Genomic DNA, 26,177 nt, shown 5'->3' on the forward strand with positions numbered 1-26,177 from the left:
GTAATATGTTAAATGGACCTTTGCATGAGTTCACTAATTTGACGTTTGAGCGGTGCCGAATTCACTCGTTGCCATGGTCACGTAAATAACACGGCACCGCTCAAACGTCAAATAGTGAACTCGTGCATTGGTCCATAGCATTTTCCGATTTATCCGTTTTTTTAGAGTCATGGATTGTTTTCTCCGTGTAGAATGAATTCGAACATTCTACCATCCTACCCCTCATTCTATCAACGCAGTGAACTGTCACGCACACTTCGACAAAAATACGTGAGGAAGGGCAAAAACATCTTTTGTTGACGTTTTCTTTGCTGGCTTTTGATCCATAAAAACGGGAGAAGTAAAAACGGAGCACACGATCTTCGGGAAGCAGCCAGAGTTTGATTAGAAAGTAATAATTATAGTTGCGTCAATGGTCTAATAACGTGCGATAAAAGGTCAAACTTTTGGAGATCAAGTGCTGTGTGGTGTGCCATCACTGAAAATTGAAATCTTGCGGAATCCGTTCCGCCACCACAGTCCAATGAAAATGACCGCTCCGCGACTAGTTGCCAGGGCTAGTCGCAGTAGATTCTTCATCGGGCTTGGCATACTGATACTGATGGCCGGGTTCGTGGCTATCTTCCATAGCTCACAGCAGCAGCTGGACGAATTGCGACAGCTGGGAATCCGGTGCGAGCAGCAGCAAGAAGCCATCTCAGCAAAAATGCAAGGTAAGGTCAACAAATATTATGTTTTGGGTACAACAGGGTTGGTAGCGAGTCACTCTTTTGTTACTTGGTCACGTATTTTGAAACCAGTCACTAATAAGTCACTTCTTTTCGACAAGACTTCATTCATAATAATACCTAAGGTCTCTAGTACCTAAGGTAGCATGTCTCATTTTTGTTGAGTTGGTCTTTCAATGCAAGTCATCAAAAAGCAGGGTTCTGAATTTTCGTTCAATGATGCGAAATCAACGATTTTTCGCACGTAAGGAGAATGCTTTTTCACTTCCTCACGCGAACATCTTTTTTCGCTCACACTAATTTTCCCTAGAGTTACGACGGAGGATAACCGATAATCATTCAACTCTGGGGATAATTTCTTTTTCACTCTATCATATTTTCGCTCACTAACTGCTCCGGAGAATTATCCATGGAATTATCAATATGTGGGTAAACAAAAACTAGAATTCAGCCATTTTCAAAAAGATTGTTCAAATATTTCTTCTGGAAATACTTTCTCATATAGGCATATCTCCAGAAATTTCTATAGAGATTTTCCACGAACTCTTCTAGATATCAGTCCTAATATCCTTCCAGAGATTTTTTAAGGAATAATAATAATTATTGAAGGAATTCATTAAAATAATGTGTCCAGAATTGGATTCAGGAAATCTAAAGCAACTACCTTTCCACAGTAATTACTTCGTATTTTTTCCCAGATTCCAGGATTTCCTCAGTAATTTTTCCACAAATTCTTCCATCGATTCATAGAGTAGTTACTCTAGCTGATCTTCTAAAGCTTTCCACAGTCCATACAAGAAAATCCTTAAAAGTTTATTCAAAAGTTTTTAAAGAAATTCAGAGAGGAGGGTATTTTTCCAGGAAGCCTTATAAGAAATCCTCAAGTAGTTTCTACGACGATTTTTTCAGTGTACTTCTTACAGTCATTTTTATTTTGATTCCTTCACGTATCCATCAATGGTATATCTAAGTACCTATTTATAGTGGTTACACTATTAAGCGTCGCCCACTATTATGAATCATTTAATTCGAATTGCGTGTGGAACAGAGTGACTAGTTGACCCATAATAATGTGAGCACGTCTGTGTGATGAATGTACCGTAAAGACGCCATTCACCGCTCATTTAACAGCATTTCAACACATTAAATTTTGTCAAAAATCGTTTTTTTTTTATTTTTTGCAACTTTTTGCGCTAGATGCAAGATAAAACATTTGTGTTTGTAGGAAAAAAGTATAAATGTGAACAACGTATAATGATACCGAAAAACATGTATGCCAATGATACATGTGTAGGGCGCCATTCACCGCTCATCCTAAGTATGAGGCTCTCTATACACAACCAGTTGGAATTAATTTACTTTCATTAGCTGGTTGTTATCTTTGTACTATAGTACAACAACATATTAAAGCGTGGCAGCTAAAAAGCATTTTTCGATCTGCCATAATAAAATCATTGTTCAACTCATGTTTACCGCCTTTTTTTTTACTTATCTCGTTTATTTGGCAGGCTCAGGCGCCGTAGGGCATAACAGAGCCGAAATCTCTTCTTTTTTTTACATTATTTACATTTTGAAATTTGAACTTATTTTAAAAACTATGTTAGTTTGCGGAAGTTTTAAGGTTAGTGGATACATTTGAAACAGGGAAGGAAAGGATTTTTTGGAATTTCTTAAGCTACTTAGACTACTAAGCTGATGAAGCTTGAAGGGACAGGATGTCCAGATCTGTAATGAAACTAAACAGAAACGGTTTGTGGGAGACACGACGAGAAGAGGACAATTTGAAGGGGAAAAAGAAAGACAGGGAACGAACACAATCAAACCCGGATATTGATACGCTTCAAAAACAGATGGATTAAATTCATATATTCTAAATCAAGGCCCGCCAGCACTTCCCTGACAGGTTTCTGCTATTTTCCTCGGATCCGGAGAGTTTTAGTCAGCTCAGATCTGACGCCACGATGCTCAACGCATCCCCACACAACATGTTCGATATCCTGGTAAGCCACGCCGCAAACACAGAGATTGCTTTCTGAGAGCCCAATACGGTGGGTATGCGCGCTTAACGAATAGTGATTAGACATAAGCCGACACATGACACGAATGAAATCACGGCTCATGCCCAACCCCTTAAACCATGACTTTTTCGACACCTGTGGAAATATGGAATGCAGCCATCTACCCATTTCTCCGTCTCTCCATTTCTGTTGCCAGCTGATCAAGGTCTCCCGACGGGCCAATGCAAAAAATTCTTCGAAGGCGATTTGACGCTCGTAAACATCGCCTTCTTTAGCGCCTACCTTAGCCAGAGAGTCCGCTTTCTCATTGCCAGGAATGGAGCAATGTGAAGGGACCCAAGCTAGGGTAATAGTGTAAGAGCGAATTGACAAAGCACTCAATGCCTGGCGTATTCTATTCAGGAAGTACGCTGAGTGCTTCACCGGCTTCATTGACCGAACAGCCTCCAGAGAACTTAAACTGTCGGAAAAAATGAAGAAGTGCTCGGGTGGGAGAGAACTGATGTACTCTAAGGTGTAATGTATAGCTGCTAGTTCAGCAACATATACAGAACATGGTTTTTGAAGCATGAAGGAGGCGCTATGAGAAACGTTGTAAACACCGAAACCAGTGATATCATCCATTTTTGACCCATCAGTGAAGAACTGTCGGTTGGATGAGTGCTTTGTGAAGCCCAAGCAGGACAGTTCGGTTTTTCGTCGTCCGATTGATTTTGCTGACGGATTCGCGCGTATTTTCGTTGCCGGAGAATTTTTTCCCCTGTTTTGTAGTAGTGTGTGATCCTTTGACTGCGACGCTTGCTCCTGCGGGGGCGGGTGATGCGGGCAGGATCGAACGTGTTACGCGTGGAGTGCGGTGAAAAAGTGTATAGTATTTTACGGAAACCCCAGTGCGGCGACGGAGAAAAACTGCTTCACATCCTGGTAAAATCGTTCTTTATTATTGTTTACTTTACTCACTTATTACCAATTCAAACTAAATACGTGCCAGAGTCGAAAATATAATTTTCGATTCGGGAAGTGTAAAAACATTGCATATATCCATTTGATATCTGGATGTTTTTATGCGGGGCTTACTGTAAATGAAAATGACCTCAGAATGTGTGTGTATTTACTGCCATTCTTGAAATGGGTCGTTGGAATTTCAGTAGAGCTATCACCTTTCATCTCCTGGGCTAAAATTGTCTGCAGATATAAAGATATCGAAGGGTATTATTAAATACATGCATACAATTTTCTTCCATAAAAGCACTGCCGGCCAGTGGGAGGTGGATTGTATCACACACACACACACACATCAGTGAAGAACTGTCGGTTCTCGCTGACATGCCCGAATTTACTTGCAAACATGGGAGGGATAACGAATGAACGAAAGTGATCTGGTATACCATGGATATCTTGCTTCATGGACAAATCAAATACTACAGAGGAATAGTCGAAGTCTAGGAAGTTATCACGATTGGTGTTAACCGAAGATGGGCTAACCTCCAGCGTCATGTACCAGTAGTACACACTCATGAAACGAGTTTGAGGGTTATGTTCAAGCAGCTTTTCGTAGTTTTCAATAACCAATGGATTGAGAACCTCACAACGGATGAGGAACCTGAGTGTTAACTCCGCGAAACGATCTGTCAGGGGCTGTACTCCTGCAAGTACCTCTAATCTAAACTCATTGTGTGAGTCGTGTTCATGCAGCCTAGCGCGGTGCGAAGACAGCGGTACTGAAACCGCTGTATCTTCAGCATATGTGTTTTCGCCGCGGATTGAAAGCAAAAGCTACCGTACTCTAAGACCGACAAGATGGTTGTTTGGTACAGCTTGATCAGATCTTCCGGATGGGCTCCCCACCATGTTCCGGTTATAGTTCGCATGAAGTTGATTCGTTTTTGGCATTTCTGTGTCAGATACACAATGTGTTTCCCCCAGGTGCATTTGGCGTCGAACCAGACCCCGAGATATTTAGAAGACAAGCTATGAGTGATTGTCTTACCCATGAGTGTAAGCGGAAACTTGGCAGGTTTGTGTTTCTTTGAAAAGACAACCATCTCAGTTTTCTCCGCAGAGAATTCGATACCCAGCTTTAAGGCCCAAGTAGACAAATTGTCCAGAGTATCTTGTAAAGGTCCTTGTAGTTCGGCTGCTGTTGGTCCTGTGACAGAAACAACACAGTCGTCTGCAAGCTGTCTTAACGAGCAATTTTCCATGAGACAGTCATCAATGTCTCTCACATAAAAATTATAAAGAAGGGGACTCAGACATGATCCCTGGGGGAGACCCATGTAGCTAATTCGTGAAACTGACAAGTTGCCATGAGTGAAATTCATATGCTTCTCGGACAACAAATTGTACAAAAAATTGTTCAAAACTGATAGGAGATATATTTAGAATTCTTCGAAGAATTCCACAATAAATTCGAGCAGTGATTTATAATTGAGTTCCTCCTCAAATTTGTCTAACACTTCATACAAAAATTACCCCCGCAGCTCTTATAAAAATACTCGACTAATTTTCCAAGTTAAATCTCTATGGATTCTTTAATATTTCATTAGGGCAAACGCTCCCTTAGTGGAGGTAGCTCCAATAGTGGAGGTAGTGTGTTTTGGCATGTTTCGCGCTAATAAATGATTATGTGATATTTTTGTATTATGTACGATGCGAAAATGATACAAGGAATCGAATAATATTCATGAAATTTAACCGTAAAACTATTTAAAACAATTATTTTGCTTATTTTTTTTGCTCCTTTGCATCTATAGTGGTGCATCAGTACCCATAGTGGAGGGTCCCATAAGAAATCAATGGTTTGCGCCACTAAAGGAACCATCCTTAAAATATACCTCCACTAAAGGAACAGTGTTCCTATTATTGGTGCAAGGCTTTTTGCAGGGAAATTTCAAATGAATCGTGATTTTTATACATTTGAATGATAGAAGGATTTGAGATCTATCGAATGATACGTTAAAATCATATATTTCATGATCTTAACACCGTGTTTAAGCAGTTTTCCCTTAGGTGCACCACTAATGGTACACTTGCCCTAAAGCTTTCACACCAAATCCTTGTTAAAAAAACCCAAGGTAATTTCGTTAAGAACTACCTTGAGAAATTTCTCAAAGAATTTCTGCTGGACTTTCTGAAGAAATCATAGGAAATCTGAAATACCTATAAAGGTACCTTAGAGAAAGACTTGGTTGAAATCTTTAAAAAACTGAACTACAATTCTAGAGTAAATCCTAAGAAATCAGTGGAGACATCCCTCGAGAAACTATAACCGTTTAGCACATGGAAATCTTGAACGAAATCTTAGTGAAATCAATTGAAAAATCACTGGATTAATTCCAGTATTTTCACAAAAAGTTGGGAAAGAAGGAATTCCTGAAGAAACTCATGGTGGAGTCTCAGAAGTACTTTCTATGGTTATCTTTTAAAAAATCTAAAATGAATTTTTCAAGGTATCTTTAATTTCACGGTGGAATTCTTTAGAGAGGCCGTTAGAGATTCACTAAATGAATTTTTTGGGCAAATATCTGCATTAGCTTCTGATGAAATTATTGGAATTATAAAATGTATGCAGTAATAGCTGTAATTCTCAAAAAATAAAAATATTTATAAAAAAAATACTGGCGGGATTTTTTGAAAAAAAAAAGAGTCTTATGAGAATGTTTGTCTCCTAATTCCGGTTTGAGTTATTTTTGTTTTAGTTCCTGTATAGTCTTTTTCGATTCCTAGTTTTTTTTTGGTCGTCCAGAATTTTTTCAAGATATGCTTAGAAAAGTTTCTCCACAGAGCTGGCAGCAGGTCTCTGTTTTAATACTTGGTCTCTATTTTAATGGAAGTCTCTTGTGTTAAGGCGAAACATTTCAGAATCCGCACATGGCTGTCACAATGGCCGGCCTGTACCCCTACTCACGATTTCAAAGGCACTAATCTGCAGAAATAATGAACGTACGAAATCGATCTTTTTATTTTGAACTTGTTGCTAGAGCGTAAAGTTAAAATAGAAATTGATTTTTCGTTTTATACTTCTTTTGCGAGATTTGTGCCTTCAAAGTGTTGGTACATTAATGAATTTGGATTCTAAGCTGTTTCATCTCAATGCATGGTTTCTAAAGTCTTTTTTTCACTAAAATGGTCTCTAAAGTACATATTTTCCTTTTTCTCCTTATAGTAGTGAATACTGAATTCTGGTGCAAAATTACAGAGGTCTTCAGAGATTCTAACGTGACTATTCCACGTGACTATTTTTTAGGAATCTTTTCACGGATTTCTCAAGAAAATGCTTCAAGAATTCTTCTAATAATTTCTCCAGAAGTTTTTTTTTTTTCTAGAATACTATCAGGAACTTCTCTAGGGATCTGTCCAGCAATATTTCTAGAAATTTCTTCACCAATCCTGCAAAAAACGGTAATTTTTGAAGAGATGCTTAGAGAAATTCCTCCAGAATTTTCTGCAAAAAAAATCTTCAGCACTCCAACGCTACCTTCTTCAGTAATTTCAACAAAAAATACTCTGATAAATTTGTTACGTATGGTATCACACCAGCAAATAATACAACAGTTATTAAAGTATATCATCTGATCATTCCTACACAAACTTCTGAATGGATGTACAATGTTTTTCAAGAATTTCTTACAGAAAACCCTGCGTGATATTATCTACACGCAGAGAAAACAATTTTAAAATCAAATGAATTCTGTATCATTACAACAATATATCTGTATTATTTGCCGGCTTATAATTGCCTTTCATTGTTTCAATAACAAATCGTAATTTGGTTTAAACATATTTATTGTTGAATTTGACAGCTGGGTTCATTGTGGCGCAACAAAATTAATTTTTGATTCAACTTTCTTTTTCTTTTCAAACAACAATTTTTTGCATTGAAATAAAACCTATCGTTTTTGAAGCAAATAACAATGTTTTTTGATGCGATAACGTTTTTGTTTGAAATAAAAATCCATTTTTGTTGGTCCCAGTCCCCTGATACCTCGTTTTTTTAATGAAATAAATTAGGATAATCGCTTTTAAAAGCCTACTTTATTTATATTTCACGTAAGTTTATAAAACTTGCTCCATAATCCGGTGGCAGGAAGATGATCTTTATCCGCTCCGCGACAAAGCAAAAGGAAGAAATCACCAGCTCATGTAGGAGTTGACTGCAATAATTGCAGATTCTTTAGTGAAAACAAAAATTTTGAACAAAATTATTAAAACTTACCAGAAATAGCTTAGATTATAGTTTATGAATGCTGCGAAGCTGTGATGCAAAATCGATGACCTGAACTTCATAAACATACATTTTCTGCACGTCTTGCACTTTGGTCTAATTCAACGCACTAGAAATATCCACATTCTCGCCGTTTCCAATTAAAACCAAAATGGCAGGCCAGTTTTTATGTTATACGCATGATTAATTGAATCAACGATGAAAGAAATTGAAACAAATAAAACTTTCATTTGATGTAAAGTTTTTCTTTTGTTGTTTCAACAAATTTCTTGTAAGGATTGCTTCAACAATATTTGTGTTTTATTCTGATAAAAAATATTCGCATTTTTTTAATTGCAACAAATTGAAAAGGTTTATTGAAAACAAAAAAAAAATATTTTGAATAGCTGTTAATTCTCTGCGTGTAGGAATTCGATTAACTATTTTTATAATAATTATCTTACCAATTTACCGGGATTACGTTCTTAGGTCATTGCTGGAGTTCTTCGAATATTTCTACCGAAGCTTCATCAGGTATTTAGGATTTCCTTTGGAAATATTTCCAGAATACAGAATGAAAATTCAAGTTTAAATCTTAAAGAAATTTTTATGGGTAAATCGTTGTGGAATTTCGTAAAAATACGTGGAGCTGTCTTTATAATTTGTACTTTAAAAAAATGAAGATAAATTGGTCATTTTAAAAAAGGATTTCAAAAGGAAATGTTGGAGGGAATCCTAGGAAAATCGAGATAATAATCAATGGATTAATTACTTCCTTAAAAAATTTCTGAGAGAATGTTTGGAAGATTTGCTGAGGAAATTCCTGATGCATTTTCTGGAGTAATTCATGGGATGATCCTTGGGAAAAATTCCAGAGTGAATTTTTGTAGGTATATTGAACGAAATTCATGAAAAAATGCACACAGTATGATTGTGTAATTAAAAATAAAAATAACAATAATGTTCTTAGAGAAACGTCTAGCTGGATTCGCTGAGAAAATTCTTATGCTTAATCATGTTTCCTGGTTGGTATTAACTTCCTTAGTTTCTGTATGGTATCTATTTTTAAGACTCAGTCGCTACCGGCCTAGCAATTATTATGATGTATTTGAACTCAATGACTTATTTCACAAATTTTTTTTCAGTGGTGGTGGATCAGAAGCTAAGGCTCGAGAACTCGCTAGCTTCGGAGCGTATGATAAACGAACAGAATCGCCTGGAGCAACAACAGAAGACTCAGGATGAAAAGGAGCAGCACAGCAAGGCAACAATGGAAGCCAACATTCGATACGCTTCCTTGCAGCAGCACTACAATTTGGTAAAGACCCAGAAGGATGATCTGGAAGAGGAATGCTCCAAAGCGAAAAAGAAGCAACTGGAGGAGATCAACTCGCTCAAATTGAAGGTCACGGAACTGCAGGGAAAGGTGTCGCTTCATCAGAAGGCTTCCGCGACGGATGTGGAGCATCTTAAGGTGCGTACAATTTTGATATAGGTGAAGGTCTTAAACACTTATTAGCAAGCAATGTTTCTTCGTCCTTTTAAACTTAAAGAATGAGATGGAATGGGGCTTTTCTTAGTTGAGTGGTTAGATTTCGAGGCTACAAAGCAAAGCCATGCTGAAGGTGTGTGGGTTCGATTCCCGGTCGGTCCAGGATCTTTTCGTAAAGGAAATTTCCTTGATTTCCCTGGGCATACGAATGCGAAAATAGAAACCTTGGCAAAGAAAGCTCTCAGTTAATAACTGTGGAAGTCTATGAGCACTAAGCTGAGAAGCAGGCTAATGGAGTTTTTCGAACGAATTATTTTGAATTTGCTGCAAGGAATTGAGCAGAAACTACTGTAAGAATTTCTTTGCAAATTTCCGCTTGGGTTTTTAGCGGAATTTCCGAAGCATTTCAAGGGAATCCATGGAACAATACTTTCAATGAATCCTGATATACTTCGCAGAGGTTGCAGAAATTCTTCACGATTCTTCCACAGGGTCTTTAGGAATTCCTAAAATGATTCCTCGACAGCTTTTCCTACATTTTGTGACTCTTCCAGAGATAATGTTTCCAATATTAGTTCCAGCAATGTGCGAAATTTTTGAAAGGGATTTCAGTAAATCGAAGATTACTTTAGCAAATATTTCTAATGGAATCGTTCCTGAAGGTTTCCTTAGAAAACTTACAGGCTAAAATTAAAAAAAAAAAATCGCAACGCAACATTTTGAGGAAGTCTGTTTAAATCTGAAGTGATGGACAAGTTTATTAAGCAATTCCAGAATCACAGAAAATAAAAATAAAACTGTAGGAACCTCTACAGAAATTGCTAAAGCAATTCGTAGAGGAATTTCTGAAGTAGTTTCTGAAAATATCATTAGTGAAATTATTGTTTGAACTATTGTAGCAGTCCTACGCGTAAGTCTCGAAGTAAATTTTATGAAAATCGTTAGAAGAATTACTGGATGAATGCTTTGAGAAATTTAAGAAAACTGAAGGAAACATTGGAGTTATTTCTAGGGATATACTTCGAGGAACTCTCGCTTGAATCCTTATTAATATTGGATACATGCATGAAGATCTAATAGTTTCCTTGAGAAATTTCAGGAATAATCGTGGAGAAAAAGAAATATTCTTGGTGAAAGTTTTGGAGGAATTTATGGAGAAATCCGTGAGAGAACAACTGGTTGAATTCCTGAAAAAACCTTTGGAGTATGTGTTGGCGTACAAAAATGGTTTTGGCTTTTTTTCGGACTCTTGGAAGGATATTTGGCGAAATCCTGATAAGATTTTTAATGAACTTAGGAAGCTCCAGATGAGCTTAGTAGAATTCTAACATTATCTGTGGTGTATTACATATGCTACTTTTGGGTATGCCTTCCAAGAATATCTGTTGATTCATAATTATATCTTCCATAAATTTTCATTTCGAGAACATACATTTTAGGGGTCTGTGGGATGTTTACAACTTCGGAGGAGGTCACTGCTTCAAAAAGTTTTGGAACCACTGTTCTAGAGTACCCACTAGTGAAAGAATAAGTGGAAGAATCTCAGGAGTTTAATATTGGAACAGCCCCTGGAAAAAATCATGGTAAACCCAGTGAAAATTTCTGAAAGTAACGTTGAAATACTAAATAAAAATAAAAATTACAATTTCTGACGAATTTCCTCTAAGCATTGCTTGAAACATTACTAGTAGAATTATTGGAAAAATTCCTGGAAGACTCGCTGGAGGAACTTCTAAAGAAGCGGAGTTCCTAAAAGTATTCCAGAAAAAATCTCTAGATAAATCACTAGAAGAATTGCTTATGCCTTTTTTTGCAATTTCTGAAGAATCTGTAAAATAATCGCGTTGGAGATTCTGAAGGTTTGTCTGGAGCCTCTAGAATTTTTGACCAGGATTCACTACAAACAGAAAAAGAGAAGAGACTGTATAGATCGTTTTGATTAATATAGAGACTTAAGAGTTCTTATTAAAATTAGAGTCTTTCATTAGATTAGTTATCAAATCTCTAAATAGAGATCTACAACCAGTCCTGTCTAGTTTATTCATAAACAATCGGTTTGTCGACACGCATTTTTTAATTTAATAAATAACTTTTTTTTCTATTTTCAGAACCAAATCGTCCAACTCAAACAGGAAAAGGCCAACATAGAAAGCACTTACAGGCAAAAGCTTGCATACAAAGATAAAACAATAGATAAATTGAAGGACCACAACGACAAGATGGAAAGAGAGAACGCTCAGTACATCGAGCTGTGCAAAATTCCACCGGAAAAAATGCCTCATCATGTTAAGGCTAGCGATATATTTGACCAGCTGCCTCCTAGCATCCTCGAATCCGGTCCGCTGAGAAATTTCGCTGAGCAGATTTCCGTGAGTCAAGATTTGTACAAAATTCCAGTAGTATTGAGCAACCGAACTAACCGCCTTGGGTCTATACGTGATGGTGATCAAGAACTAGATGGTCGTGGTGTTATTGCTAAGCCTTTTGAAACTAACGATCAGATTAAACCCAAATCAGCCGCTGCCGCAGTCGTTGACGGGGGAGTAATTAATTCTGTGGAAAATTTTCAGATGATTCCTAAGCCTCTGCCGCTCGTTTCGACCAATGAAGAGAACAAGAAGCCAATGGCGCAAGCCAGTAATGTGCTTCAGCAGCCTCAGTTGATGAAAACGTCTACATCCATTCCACCGTCTTTGAATAAGAAAACTTCTGAAAGGAACAGTAATCTGCAGGTTCCTATTCTAGCTGCTCCGACGGTCGTTCCGCCTGGTGGCGCCAAGTCTTCGTCTTCTACCACGACGCCAGCCAATGGTTCAGTCAAAAAGCCCGCCAATAAACTTCGCTCAAAAGCTCTTCCAGTAGGGGTTGTTCCTTTCCCTGATAACATGGAAGATCTGATGAAGGTTGAAGAGAACAACAGCGAGAACGCTGTGAACAAACATTACCTTAATGCGGCATCCCATCAGAATGCTAATGCGAATGGCGAAAAGCGATCTCGCAGTGACAAAGATCTAAACTTCAATAATGCCGACCAGGAGAATGGTGCTCATGAAGTGTTAAATGACAACGATTTCAACCTTGGTGGCGGAGTTGGCGCCAACAACAACCAGCTTCAGCAGCCCAATCTCAAAGATGCCAATCAGAACGGTGAAAACGCTGCCGAAGAAGATACCAATCTGTACGATCAGAGGATATTCGGGAATGCACATCCACAACCGCAGCAGCAGCATGGAGACTACAACGATCTGCACCATCATCTGGGAGAGCAGAGGAAAGGGGTTGCAGGTAAGAACGGTATCGGTGAAAAGTTGATCAATGAGATCGTGCGTGATCATGGCAAGGAAGGCGATAACTACCCGAACGAAATGGAGGAAGATCTGCACCTGGACGGACTACCGGAAGCGGAAGACGAGGGAGACGGTGAGTACGAATATTTGCTTAATTGACTGGGAAAATGATCATTTTGAAGTACGCTTTTCCCAATGTCAAGATTTTAATGGGAGAACTCCCGAAATTTCACACAGATTGTCACATCTTTCAAATCTATTTTACACCGACCAAAACCGTATATAATTTACATATGACGGATTTCACGCCAACTCGACAAAGGGATTGGCAGCACCCCTTCAGAATTCAATGAAACTTTCTGGGTATCAACGTCATATGCAGCCCAGATTCCCCTCTCACGAAACGTCAAATGCAGCCCACCGTTTTTATTTCTGAAAAAGTGAAAAGTATTGTGTTCAAAGTAAACTGTTATTAAAAACCTCAGTCGGTGGAGCAGTTTTTTCCAAAGTTGTTGATAAATCTAAGCAGAAGTTTAATTATTTATAATGTCTGCTACGTTTGCTGGCATGAAATTTCGGCTATTTATGATTCGATGTGATGCAAACTCAATCATTTTTTACTGAGAGGTTCATGTGAGGATTTGAACAGCATGTGCATAATTGGTATAAACACAACGTGGAATAAGAAAAAAACTCAGCAATCACAGAAAAAGAAGACCGTCTTCGCGAGTCTCGTCTCAGATCTAGACTAACATTTGGAAAGGGTCAAAGTTTTTTTTAACTTTTTTTTTGTAAACCCGTATAACTCGAAAACGTTAAGACCTACAAAAAAGTGTTGTATGAGGGACTGTCGTGAAATTTCCTGACGTTTTAGTAAAAAATATTAAAAAAAATAAAAACACATTTTCTACACTGAAAAAAAAAATTATTCAAAACTTCAAAGTCTATTTAAAAAAACGGCCTTCAGATTTTGATCATCCTTAAGCAAAAAGTTTCGTAATTAAATTTACTAAAAGTCGTCCATACATTGCAAATTGGGCATATTTTATAGAAAAAAGTTTTTCTAACATCGAAATTTTCAAGTCCCTAAGATTTTTTTTTTACTTTTTTTTATAAATCCGTATAACTCGAAAACGGCAAGACCTACAAAAAAGTGTTGTATGGGGGACTGTCGTGAAATTTCCTGACGTTTTAGAAAAAAATATTGAAAAAATAAAAACACATTTTCTACACTGAAAAAAAAATATTCAAAACTTCTTCAAAACAACTTTAAAGTCGATTAAAAAAACGGCCATTTCAGATTTTGATCATCCTTAAGCAAAAAGTTACGTAATTAAATTTACTAAAAGTCGTCCATACATTGCAAATCGGGCATATTTTAGGGAAAAAAGTTTTTCTAACATCGAATTTTTTAAGTCCAAAATGAACTTTTTATTTAATTTTTATTTCGCTTCAAATCGTCTAGTATGATCATATTTTCAAGTGATAAATGAGTTTTAATCACAAAATAGATTATATTTGTTTTATTGGGAGTAGTTAAAAGAAATAAAACGGAATTATACAGTTTTTTTTTAAATTAAATTCAATTGATCTCGCACCATACCGCTTATGAGAAAATCAACTCCTTCTAACAATCCGATGGGTTTTTTTATGGTCGGAAAGATATCACAATAATATTTAATTTCTTATTTGGTCAAAGCTAATCTTAACAGGCGTCTGGAAAGGATCTATATTATGCTTATGAAAAAAGTCGTGGTTTGTTTTTATTTTTATTATTGCTATATATCCTAAAACGTAGTACCTGCACATGAATATTTACATTATTTTTGGGCTTTACAGAATAAATTGAATATTTTGGTTCATCCTCTGAATTCGTATAATATTTGGCTGCAATTTGTGTATCACTAGTAGGCATAAAACAATGATATTTTTGGGTACCAGGGACAGCTTTAACCTTATCAAACAATTCCACGAATTCCTCTGACATTTTAACATATTGTTCATTAGATATATAACAGAAATTTAATTTGGTGATACATGTATCAGTTTGTTTCACTGCCCAGTCGAATAGTTCTCGCGGAGTTGCGATTGTGTTTCCATAGTATTTTGCAAGACTTGCTTTTTTTGCCATTCGCTTGAGAGTGCCACCAATAGCGTCACAGGGGCCTTTGCCGTGGGATGTGGCAAAAAAGTGCCACTCTGCTTCCAATCCATGTATTTTCTTGAAATTACATAAGCTGGCATTTTTTTTCTATTTTTATAATGAGCTGCAGCTCCATCTGACTTAAAAATAACTTTTGATTTGTTTAACAAAATTTATCAATTTTGTAATAAATAGCTGAACTGCTACTGTGTCATGGGTCTGATATTATAATAAAACTAACATTTTCCAATTTATTATCTTTTTTATGATAAATTTAGAATTGGGAATTATTCCAGTGATATCCTTGAGCAGCGTTATAATTTTCAGAAAAGTCGCTAATTACCAGTATTTAACCTTGTTTTAAGGAGTCTTTTTTGTTTCGTGAAAAAGAAGACTGTTATTTGCAAATAAAATCATGAGTTATGAGCTTATCAACTTTTTTTAGGTAGATAACAATACAAACATATTCATTACAGTGGGATTCCGTTTTTGGCATGCTCCGATTTTGGCACCCCCCGATTTTGGCAACAAAATGGATCCGTTTTTGGCAACATTTTTCAATACCATTACAATTTGTAATTTTTCGTAAATATTATCGTGTCTGTTGCTTTAGTCATTTAAATAGCATGTCAACTCCACACCGATTACAATCCAGAGCTCCATTTTCGTCAATATTTCCCCAAATCTCACGAACTACTAAGGACTCGCGTACGCGCTTTTTTACTTCAGAATGGTCATTGGTCATACATTGGCAACGTTTCATGAGGCCAATAATCTCCACCAGTAGCTCAACTAAAGACCAATATCTTTTCTTAGGCATTCATATTGAGTGACCAGCCCACTTGAGTCTGCCAGTAGGTGCTAAAATAAAAAAACACTGTTCTTCAGATTTGGAACAGCTTGTTTGAACAAAGCACCAGCACCGACATAAGAGCAACAAAAAATCTATGACTCACACAGAGTTACAATCAGAAATTTTGTTTCATCTGTTTGGCTCACTGTCTTTATAATTATGAATTTACAATCATCGATGTTGAAAAAAACACCGCAGTAATAGTTACAAATATGTACAGCAAAATGTCGCGTATCATAAATTTTAATAAATTTCATTAAATAACATGACAAATGCGAATACAGTCCAAACTACAATTTATTCTAAAGAATATCATTGAAGCGTGCGATAAATATGACTGAGAGTGTTTTAACTTTTTATATTGGTGGTGGTATTGGTGTGTATATTGATCTTTCTGCGTCAACAATTTAAAGCTACCTTCCTTTTTTTCAATAGACTCTGTAAGGAGTTAGATTTGTTGAGAGACGATCCAAAATTTTGTCAAGACTGTTAATCAAGGATACGGGTCTCAACATCATCAAAATGTTCCTTACGAGCTAAGTCTTCTTCTTATTCTTCTTTCTGGCGTTACGTCCCCACTGGGACAGAGCCTGCTTCTCAGCTTAGTGTTCTTATGAGCACTTCCACAGTTATTAACTGAGAGCTTTCTTTGCCGATTGACCATTTTTGCATGTGTATATCGTGTGGCAGGTACGAAGATACTCTATGCCCTGGGAATCGAGAAAATTTCCTTTACGAAAAGATCCTCGACCAGCGGGATTCGAACCCACGACCCTCAGCATGGTCATGCTGAATAGCTGCGCGTTTACCGCTACGGCTATCTGGGCCCCCCACGAGCTAAGTCTATGAGTTTCCTAACTGTGCCCTGGAGAATCATTAAGGGATTCTTGGATCTTTTGGGACTTTTCGGAAATTTTAACGCATTCATGAGGATATCTGCAGATTCCAAGTGGACACTGAGGGCTTGTTGAGGGATCCTTAGAGTGTATAACTGGTCATGGAGGATTATGTCCAAAATCTGATGATTCCTAATAAACTCTAGGGCGTCCTGTATATTTTAAGCGGGATAATGTGAATTTCTAGTAGTATTTTCAATACTTCCGGCGAAATCTTGGGGATTTTGAAAAGGTTCCTAGAGGGATTTGAGGTGTGCTAGTGGTAGCCTAATAATAATAAACTTTTAAATTTTTCATCGGAGAATTGAGAATATTCAGCAAAATTGCAGCGGAATTCCAAGATGTTAACTCCTATCCAATTCCTAAGCAAGATCCTGAGAACTCTATGCGAAATTCTACGGATGCTTAGCAAGATGCATCAGAGCTCATGCGTTTTTGTGTGGATTTCTTATGAGAACCTGAAGATTCCTATAAGGTTCTTGAGGTTTCATAACAGGATCCTGTATATTTCAGTTGATTTCATAAGGTAGGTATAAAACCTATATCTAGCTTTTGCATTTCTAAGAGCTTTTGATTCGCAAATACGTCTTTGAAACAAAGTAAAAAGAAAAAATCATGTTTTTTCATAGTTTTAAGAAAATGTTCAGTTCTTCTATAAAAGTCACTTATGCGATTATTGGTTTTACAAGGCCCTCCTATACAAAAATTATACATAAAGCTTCTAAAAAATAATTGAAGACGTTGAGACGTAAATACGCCACCAGAAAAATGTTTGCCAGATTTAACATTACGGGGCTATAGATTCATAGCATAGTATAACCCTTCGGGAAAATGCTTCGAAGTGAACCTTTTCGAAGTCTTAACGCCTTATGATTCCATAAAAATGATGTTTTAACATTGTGATGATGTTTTCTAAACCAATAGTTGAAAAATAAAATTTTAAATATGGGTTCCAATTTTGGCACGGTTCCGTTTTTGGCAACTGAAAATTTCAACTTTGTTGCCAAAAACGGAATCCCACTGTATTTCTTATTCATCTGGCGTTTAACGCAGGTACGTTTAGTAAGTTATTTTTCACAAAACTTTTTCTAGAAGAGAATTTAATGGGATATGGATAAGGTTGTAACTTTTCAATGTTTGCAATACTGTTGTGATACCTTTAGAACCATAAAAATCCGTCGGATTGTTAGACGGAGTTGATTTCCTCATAGGCAGAGGCGAAGTCCATTGATTGCCTTCATTAAAGAAACATAATCACTGTATAATTCCGTTTTTTATTCTCAATAAAAAATACAATCTATTTTCTGATTCAAACTCATTTATCACTTAAAAACACGATCATATTTGACGGTTTAAAACAAAATCTTTGAAAAAAAATTCGACGTTAGAAAAACGTTTTTCCCTAAAATTTGCCCAATTTGCAATGTATGGACGACTTTAAGTAAATTTATTTACGAAACTTTTTGCTTAAGGATAATCAAAATCTAAAATGGCAGTTTTTTTTAAATCGACTTTAAAGTTTTGAATATATTTTTTTTTTCAATGTAGAAAATGTGTTTTTATTTTTTCAATATTTTTTTCTCAAACTTCAGGAAATTTCACGACAGTCCCCCATACAACACTTTTTTGTAGGTCTTGCCATTTTCGAGTTATACGAGTTTATAAAAAAAAGTAAAAAAAAAACTTTGGGACTTAAAAAATTCTATGTCAGAAAAACTTTTTTCTCTAAAATATGCCCGATTTGCAATGTATGGGCGACTTTTAGTAAATTTAATTACGAAACTTTTTGCTTAAGGATGATCAAAATCTGAAGTGGCCGTTTTTTTAAATCGACTTTAAAGTTTTGAATAATTTCTTTTTCAGTGTAGAAAATGTGTTTTTATTTTTTTAATATTTTTCTCTAAAACGTCAGGAAATTTCACGACAGTCCCCCAACACTTTTTTGTAGGTCTTACCGTTTTTGAGTTATACGGGTTTATAAAAAAAAGTAAAAAAAAACTTTGACCCTTTCCAAATGTTAATCTGATCGATTTTGAAAAAAACAAAGTATGCAAAGTATCTTAGTTTCTTACTTCTTCATACTTTTGACATCCAGAAAGTTTCATTGAATTCTGAAGGGGTGCTGCCAATCGCGTGTCGAGTTGGCGTGAAATCCGTCATATGCTGCTTCATCATTGAGATTCTTACATTATCAATGTCTAAGTTCCCTACGTACCTATATAGACATTGAGATAACATTCTCTGAGTTATTTAATTTGTTCAGGAATACTTTCAGGGATCCAAAAAATCATCTCTACAGTTGTCTTCTCCTTTTTCTTCTTGGCATTAACGTCCTCACTGGGACAAAGCCTGCTTTTCAGCTTAGTGTTCTAATGATCACTTCCACAGTAATTAACTGAGAGCTTTCTTTGCCAAAGTTGCCATGTTCGCATTCGTATATCGTGTGGCAGGTACGATTATACTTTATGCCCAGGGAAGTCGAAGAAAATTCCATTACGAAAATATCCTGGACCGAGCGAGAATCGAACCCAGACACCTTCAGCATGACTTTGCTTTGTACCGCGGACTCTAACCATCTATTCGCCTATTATCCTAAACATTCTTTCAAAGATGCTCACAAGAATTTCTTCGGAACTTGCACCGGTAGATGCTTAAGCAATCCAACGCTACCAGATCCAGTAATTTCCACAGGGAATACTCAAAAAAAAAAATGCCAGGGACTATCCCAGGATTTCCTCAAGATATTTCCACTAATTCTTCCACCGATTTCTCCAGTTATTACTCAAAGAGATTTTTCAATGATTGATACAGTAGTTCTTCGAGTAATTTCTCAATTGACATTTCAATGAATTCTTAAATGTTCGTTTATGGTTTCACATTTGTTAATACTACAGCAATTATTCTAGTATTTTTTCAGTCCACTGCTTAAGAACTTACACAAATTGATTGATTACTTTCTAAGGTATTTTTTCTTCAAAAATACCTCGCGGATGTTTAAAAAAAATTCTATTGAATTCTATTGCATTCAGTAATTTTCACACCCTGAAAATTATCACAGGATTTTTGCCAGATATTTTGCCACCACTGATTTATCCAGTTGTCTCTAAAAGAACTTTCAACCATCAACAACGATTGGTTCGTCGAAGAATGCAAGCGGGTTTTGGAGGAGAAGGATGCTGCGCGGGCTGCAATGCTGCAGCAAGGTCGCAACAAAACGTGAAGCGATATAAAAGGAAACGAAAGCACCAAACCTGCCTATTCCAGGACAAAAAGCGTCGCCTGGAAGAAGCGGATTGTGAAGAAATGGAATAGTTGCATCGTTCAAAAGAAACGCGAAAATTCTACGAAAAGCTTAACGCATTCCGAAAAGGCTTCGTGCCGCGAGCTGAAATGTGTAGGAATAAGGATGGAAGCATCTTGACGGACGAACATGAGGTGATTGAAAGGTGGAAGCAATACTATGATGAACACCTGAATGGCACGGAGAACACAGGCGCGACAGCGGAGGAAGTGACTACGCCAGCACCAACCTGTTCCCACATTGAGGGAAGTTAAAAATGCCATCAACCAGCTCAAGAACAACAAGACAGCTCGTAGGGATGGTATAGGAGCTGAACTCATCAAAATGGGCCCGGAGAGGTTGGCCGCCTGTCTGCACCGGCTGATTATCAGAATATGGTAAATGGAACAGCTGCCGGAGGGGTGAAAGCAAGGGTTAATATGCCCCATCTAAATCATCACTGTACGGCAAATCCTCCAGAAGTGCCGTGAATACCAAATCCCAACGCATCACCTGTTCATCGATTTTAAAGCGGCTATGGAAAATCATGGATGAATACAGCTTTCTCGGGAAGCTCACAAGACTAATAAGAGCAACGATGGATGTTGTGCAGAATAGCGTGAAGATTTCGGGCGAACATTCCATTCGTTCGAATCCCGCCGGGGACTGTGGTGATGGATTTTCGTGCCTAGAAGGTGTCATGCGGAGAGCCGGGTTCAATAACCGAGGTACGATTTTCACAAGATCCAGCCAATTTGTTTGCTTCGCGGATGATATGGATATTGTCGGCAGAACATTTGGAACGGTGACAGACCTGTACACCAGCTTAAAACGTGAAGCGACAAAAGTTGGCTTGGTGATGAATGCGTCACAAACAAAGTACATGCTGATAGGCGGAATCGAGCGTGACAGACCCCGCCTAGGAAGCTGTGTTACGATAGACGGGGATACTTTTGAGGTGGTTCATCAGTTCGTCTATCTCGGATCCTTGTTAAGGCCGCACGGGACGTCATTATAATCACCCTATCCATTTGAAGGATATATTTGAAATATCACCACATACTGCGTAGATTTTTCTAGCATGCACATAGTATTTAAAGTACCAGATTTCTAAACACTTATTGCGATGCTCGAGATTTCAATGGAATGAGCTGAAACTTTGCAGAAAGTATATGTAAAACAAAAGGAAACTTTAAATTGACGGGGAACCCAAATCCTTGATGGTCGCGGAATAATGGGACACCCTAATTTACATGAAGCTTGGACCATGCTAGAAGAGGACCTGCAAGCACTTGGAATCTTCGAACGAAGGGCGCTTATGACCATGTTTAGCGGTGTGCAGGAGCCTGCTAGGCTCTACGGCGAACCCAGTATCCAGAAGGTGACGAAAGTCGGAAGGGAGCGTTGGGCAGGGCATGTTGCAAGAGTACCGGACAACAACCCTGCAAAGATAGTGTTCGCGTCGAATCCGGTTGGTACAAGAAGGCGGAGAGCACAGCGAGCGAGGCAGCTTGATCAGGTACAACAAGATCTGGAGAGCGTGGGCCAAAATCGAAGTTGGAGAGACACAGCCATGGACCGAGTAAATTAGCGTAACATCGTTGACGAGGTTTTATCAAACTAATTGATGTAACACCAAGTAAATAAATAAATAATAGAATTTTCTTCAGAAATGCCTAAACACCGAAATAGATTTTCTCAAAAGACATTTCTCACGAGACATCGCTGGAAGAATGCCGTGAAAAGTTCTTTAAAGATCTTCTTGGGAAACAACAATCAACTGTTTGAGGAATTCCTAAAGGATTGGAGTATTTCCTGAAGTTAGGTATCCTTATAAAAATTCCTACGGGAACCATGGTGAATAACAATATTTTTGTAGGGAATTCTAAGAAATCCCTGAAGGCACTTATGAAGAAATTACTGGCTGAATTCTTTAGGATCTTCTAATCGCGTTTCTTGGAGAAAGTCCTAGGGAAATCTGTGAAAGGATCACTGTTTAAATTCCTGGAGAACATAGGACCTCTTTGAAAAATTTCTAAAGAAATATTTGGAGTAGTTCCTGATGAAAACTATGAGGTAATTTTAGTAGTGATCCTATCTATAACGCAATTCTTGGAGGTATTCTTCAAAAAACGTAAATAAAAAAATTTGCCTAATTAATGTCTGACCAAAAATAACTTCGGATTAATATCTGAAGGAAATTTTGAACAAATTTGTGCCTAAAATAACTTTATAATAAATTTCTGTGGAAATTTCATGAAAAATTACATATGATAATACGAGCAGTAACACAGCAGGAGTTCCTCCAAAAACTCATCCAGGGATTATGCCAGGAATTCTACTAAAAACTCATCTGAGAATTCACTTTGGTTTATAGACTCTTGTATGGTATCTTTTTCCAACCTGGTGTCTCCAAATTCGTATATTCAAGACACTCAGTTGTTACCAGCATTGAATATACCGTCATATTTTGAGAAATTCCGTAAAAACATTCCGATGGAATTTAGCAAAACTAACTTCGAATCATTTCATTACAAATTCCGCGGGGTATCTAATCAATATCCTGGATAACGACATACAGTAATTAGTGAATCTGTTGAAAAATGTCCTAGAGTAGAGTTGTTTCCTAGAATAATATCTGAAGAAATCACTCTTGAAATTTCTGAAGTAATCCCTGTTCGCGCCAACGCGAAGTTTCCATTTGTATGTTTGTCCCTCACACCCTGTTCCATCTAACCTCGAGCCGCCGCGAGTATTTCGGCCTCTCATCCCGACCACTAACAACCACCCAACTGTTAGCGTTTAAGAACGAAATAAACAGTAAACCCTATAGGGGAAGGGGTGGTGAAATGAACACCTTAAGGATATCACCCTGTTTTTGATAGAAAAACGAGGAAATTGTATAATGCTATCGCACAACATCAAAAATAGGGATGTTATCTATGGACCGATGCACGAGTTCACTAATTTGACGTTTTAGCGGTGCCGAATTCACTCGTTGCCATGGTCACGTAAATAACACGGCACCGCTCAAACGTCAAATAGTGAACCCGTGCATAGGTCCATAGCAGACTGAAATAGTTAATTTTTCACATTTTTTCTGCGCTAGCAAAAACCAATGGATATGTTTATTTTAAATGCACTATGTGGGTAAAATAAACATCATGCAAAAAACGTGAGCAAAACAAATATTTTTTAAAATTTTCATTTCATTCCCGAAAATATATCCATTTATGGTTATATTAGTTTTGACATCATATCATAACGATATTGATCTCACTGTAAAACCTCAAGACTCCCGACCTAAAAATTACGTCAGTTCTATTTTTCAAACGTTGTTTTCTAAAATTTTAGTTTTCGTTAATATTTTCACTTCAATTGTCCTCCGTATCAACCCGAACACTTCGATTTATGCTCTAAATCGTCCGTGCGTGATAAAAAATCAATCAAATTTGTTTTTTCTCGGTAAAAGGCACTGTGTTCATTTTACCACCCCTTTCACTAATATCGAACCATGATATAAGATTCCATAAAAAAAAACTCTTAAGAAACACATCTAAGGCGATTCCTGGTAGTATCTATTGAGTTTTTTTTATAAAATCTCTGGAAAGATATTCCGATGATCCGCTAAAAATTTTTGAAAAAGGTTCACAAAAGACTTGTTACCTTAGACGCGATTAAAAAATTAAGGGAAGCATGCTAGCAAACGTAAATGACAATTTCTAACTACGTAACGCTTAAAGGAGGAAAGGGAGTAGGTTCAAGCGTTACGACTCATACAAAAAGAGTTACGGCGGGACGTTTAGCGTTACGTACCTATTGCATAAATAAATGCTGTCTTACTGAACCAACATTTTTTTTCATACTCTATTTTTGTCTATCCAGATGGAGAATATGATGATCCCAATGCACTGAAGCAGGGCCACGCAGAGCGCAACTAAACCATCGTTGAGCAAGTTCTTCTGTTTTGTTGAGAAACTTATGGGTTCTATAGAAATAATAGATTTGAAAGAATGGAGACACGACTTTGCTCGGTTGAGATACGAAATTCTGAATATTGTGGTACAGAATATGTTCTATAAGTTACTAGTAAATGTGCTTGTTTACCCATCACGATGAGAAGAGAACCGTTGCGTGAGTATGTCGTGACATCATTTCCTAAGCCAGGTAGTGTACATGTAGAATTATAGGGAAATGAAATACCTATTTACTCTAAGGCAATCAGCACTGTTTTTCGTACATCCTTAGAATAAAGTGCATATAAACGGTAAAGTGATTGAATCTTTGTAGCAATTGCAATATGATACCAACTTCCGTACTTGTTAAATTTGAGCATATGTCTTAGTTTACTCCTTCTATAGTCTAAGTTAAGCTAAATGTCTTGAATTCGCGAACAAGATACAATTTATCAGATTAATTCCTATTTTATTCTGATATTCAACCACGAAACATACGTCCATAATGTAGATCTCTATTTATTAAACTAATCGTGCTCAAAAGTGATTTAAGGTTATTTAGACTCAATCTTCTTTTAACTACTTTTTTCTTATGTTATAGTTTAAAACGAATCGAATATTGTCTATAAGCTGACTGGTGTCCTAATACTCTTCATTTGCCATACATCTCATACTTTCTTGCCGTGATCATAACTAAGTACTACAAACTTTATTTTCATTTCAACGTACTATCTGTAAAATAACTTTTGAACCCGTTGTTGAGCACAAAACCTTTTTGGTATCCTTTAATTTCGCGTCAAGCATTTGAACATGTGATTACAGTTATAACAATAATCCACCGGATAGTGAGCAGCTCGGTTCGTGTCGGATTATTTGGATAATGCATTTAATAGAACACTATCGGCACCTGCTAACGAAGTAAAGTTATCCAAAATAAACCTCAAAAGAGGAGATTGGCTGAACTTATTGCTAATCCGAGAATTTGACACGTCGTCTAACGAAAATTAATCTCCTTTCCATCAGTATCAGTGTACCGCGCAAAAATCTTTTTCAATAGTCGAATTGTCAAGTTTTCATATGGATTAGCAATGACGGCTTTCATTTTTTACTTATAAGTGTAAAATTTTCCATTCATGTGGCAACATAAACGAAAACAGAATGAATGTTAGGTATTTCTACATTCGCAATAAACACGTTTATTTTTATTATCAAATTATTGGTTTGGTTTTCTGCTGTGAAAATATTGAGAAATCCTTGAACACTTTTCAATGACTTGGTCACTATTTTCGACCTGGTCATCAAAAAAATCACTACTTGCAACTAAAAATCACTTTTATCCGAAAATGATCTCTAAAGTCACTCTTCTTGTGATCTGATAAAAAGAAACTACAGACTGGGTTAGCTTCTCAAACTCAAACAGTAAGACAATAATGTTCGCGTTTCAAATTACTATTTTAAAGACACACACTTTATTTGATTGGAAAATCAAAGAATGAAAACGGTAGGGATTCATGATTAACTTTCTCTGAATACTTTGTGATTTGTGGGGCTCTCTAAAACATTGTTGATGAAAACCGCAAAATTTTGAAAACAATTTTTTTGTGGGAATTTGAGAAATTCTGACAGACCTGTTGAATGAAGCTCTGTAGTTTTTACATGGCTCTTTGGCTGTTAACCCATATCCGCCCAGCGTCCTAAAAATAGGACAGAAGCCCCGAACGCCCAGCGTCCTATAAATAGGACAGTACTTGTAGTGCAAATATCTTGAAAATAAAGAGGTTTAGGAGAAAACTGTCTTCTGCAAAGTTGATCACAGGACTGCTGACTTCCACTTGGTAACTATTTTAATTCAGAATTAACTCACCAGGTGGCGCACAGACGCCAACAAATGTCGTATTTATAAGCAACATATGAAACAACTTTCCAGCGTACAAATATTTGCTTCGTTTATATCTCAGTCCAACGATGAGATACAAAATTGGTGTCTTCGACAATGTTGAACAACTAAATAATACCTATTCGCATAGAACCTTATAAATTCGGAAAACACTCCCAAGATGGCGCTAGTGAGCCAAAACTTTATTTGCTTATATCTTAGTTCAGTCATGAGATACAAAAATGGTGTCTTCGATAAAGTTGATCAACTAAATGAGAACTATTCGCCTAAAACCTTATTTGTTCGGAAAACACTCAAAAGATGGCGCTAATGGTCGAACATTTTGATTGTTTATATCTCAGTTCAGTGATGAGATACAACATTGGTGTCTTCGACAAATGTGTTCAACTGAATGAGATCTATTCGCCCGAAAACTTATTAG

General features: G+C 37.0%; 1 protein-coding gene across 2 annotated transcripts; it reads left to right on the forward strand.

The window, feature by feature from the left end:
* Window positions 1-282: 282 nt before the first annotated feature.
* Window positions 283-25,072, forward strand: LOC5572554. 2 transcript variants are annotated; one of them, XM_001654018.2, is made up of 5 exons: window positions 284-713; window positions 9,098-9,426; window positions 11,553-11,813; window positions 12,015-12,864; window positions 23,789-25,072. In XM_001654018.2, exons 1-5 carry the CDS (start codon window positions 524-526, stop codon window positions 23,842-23,844), a joined length of 1,686 nt encoding a protein of 561 aa, XP_001654068.2. In that variant the 5' UTR covers window positions 284-523; the 3' UTR covers window positions 23,845-25,072. The 2 variants fall into 2 exon arrangements, with proteins under 2 accessions (XP_021704525.1, XP_001654068.2); XM_021848833.1 differs by having other exon boundaries at window positions 283-713; window positions 11,553-12,864.
* The last annotated feature ends 1,105 nt before the right edge of the window (window positions 25,073-26,177 follow it).

The sequence above is a fragment of the Aedes aegypti genome, chromosome 3 (genome assembly GCF_002204515.2).
Source record: "Aedes aegypti strain LVP_AGWG chromosome 3, AaegL5.0 Primary Assembly, whole genome shotgun sequence".
NCBI lineage: Eukaryota > Metazoa > Arthropoda > Insecta > Diptera > Culicidae > Aedes > Aedes aegypti.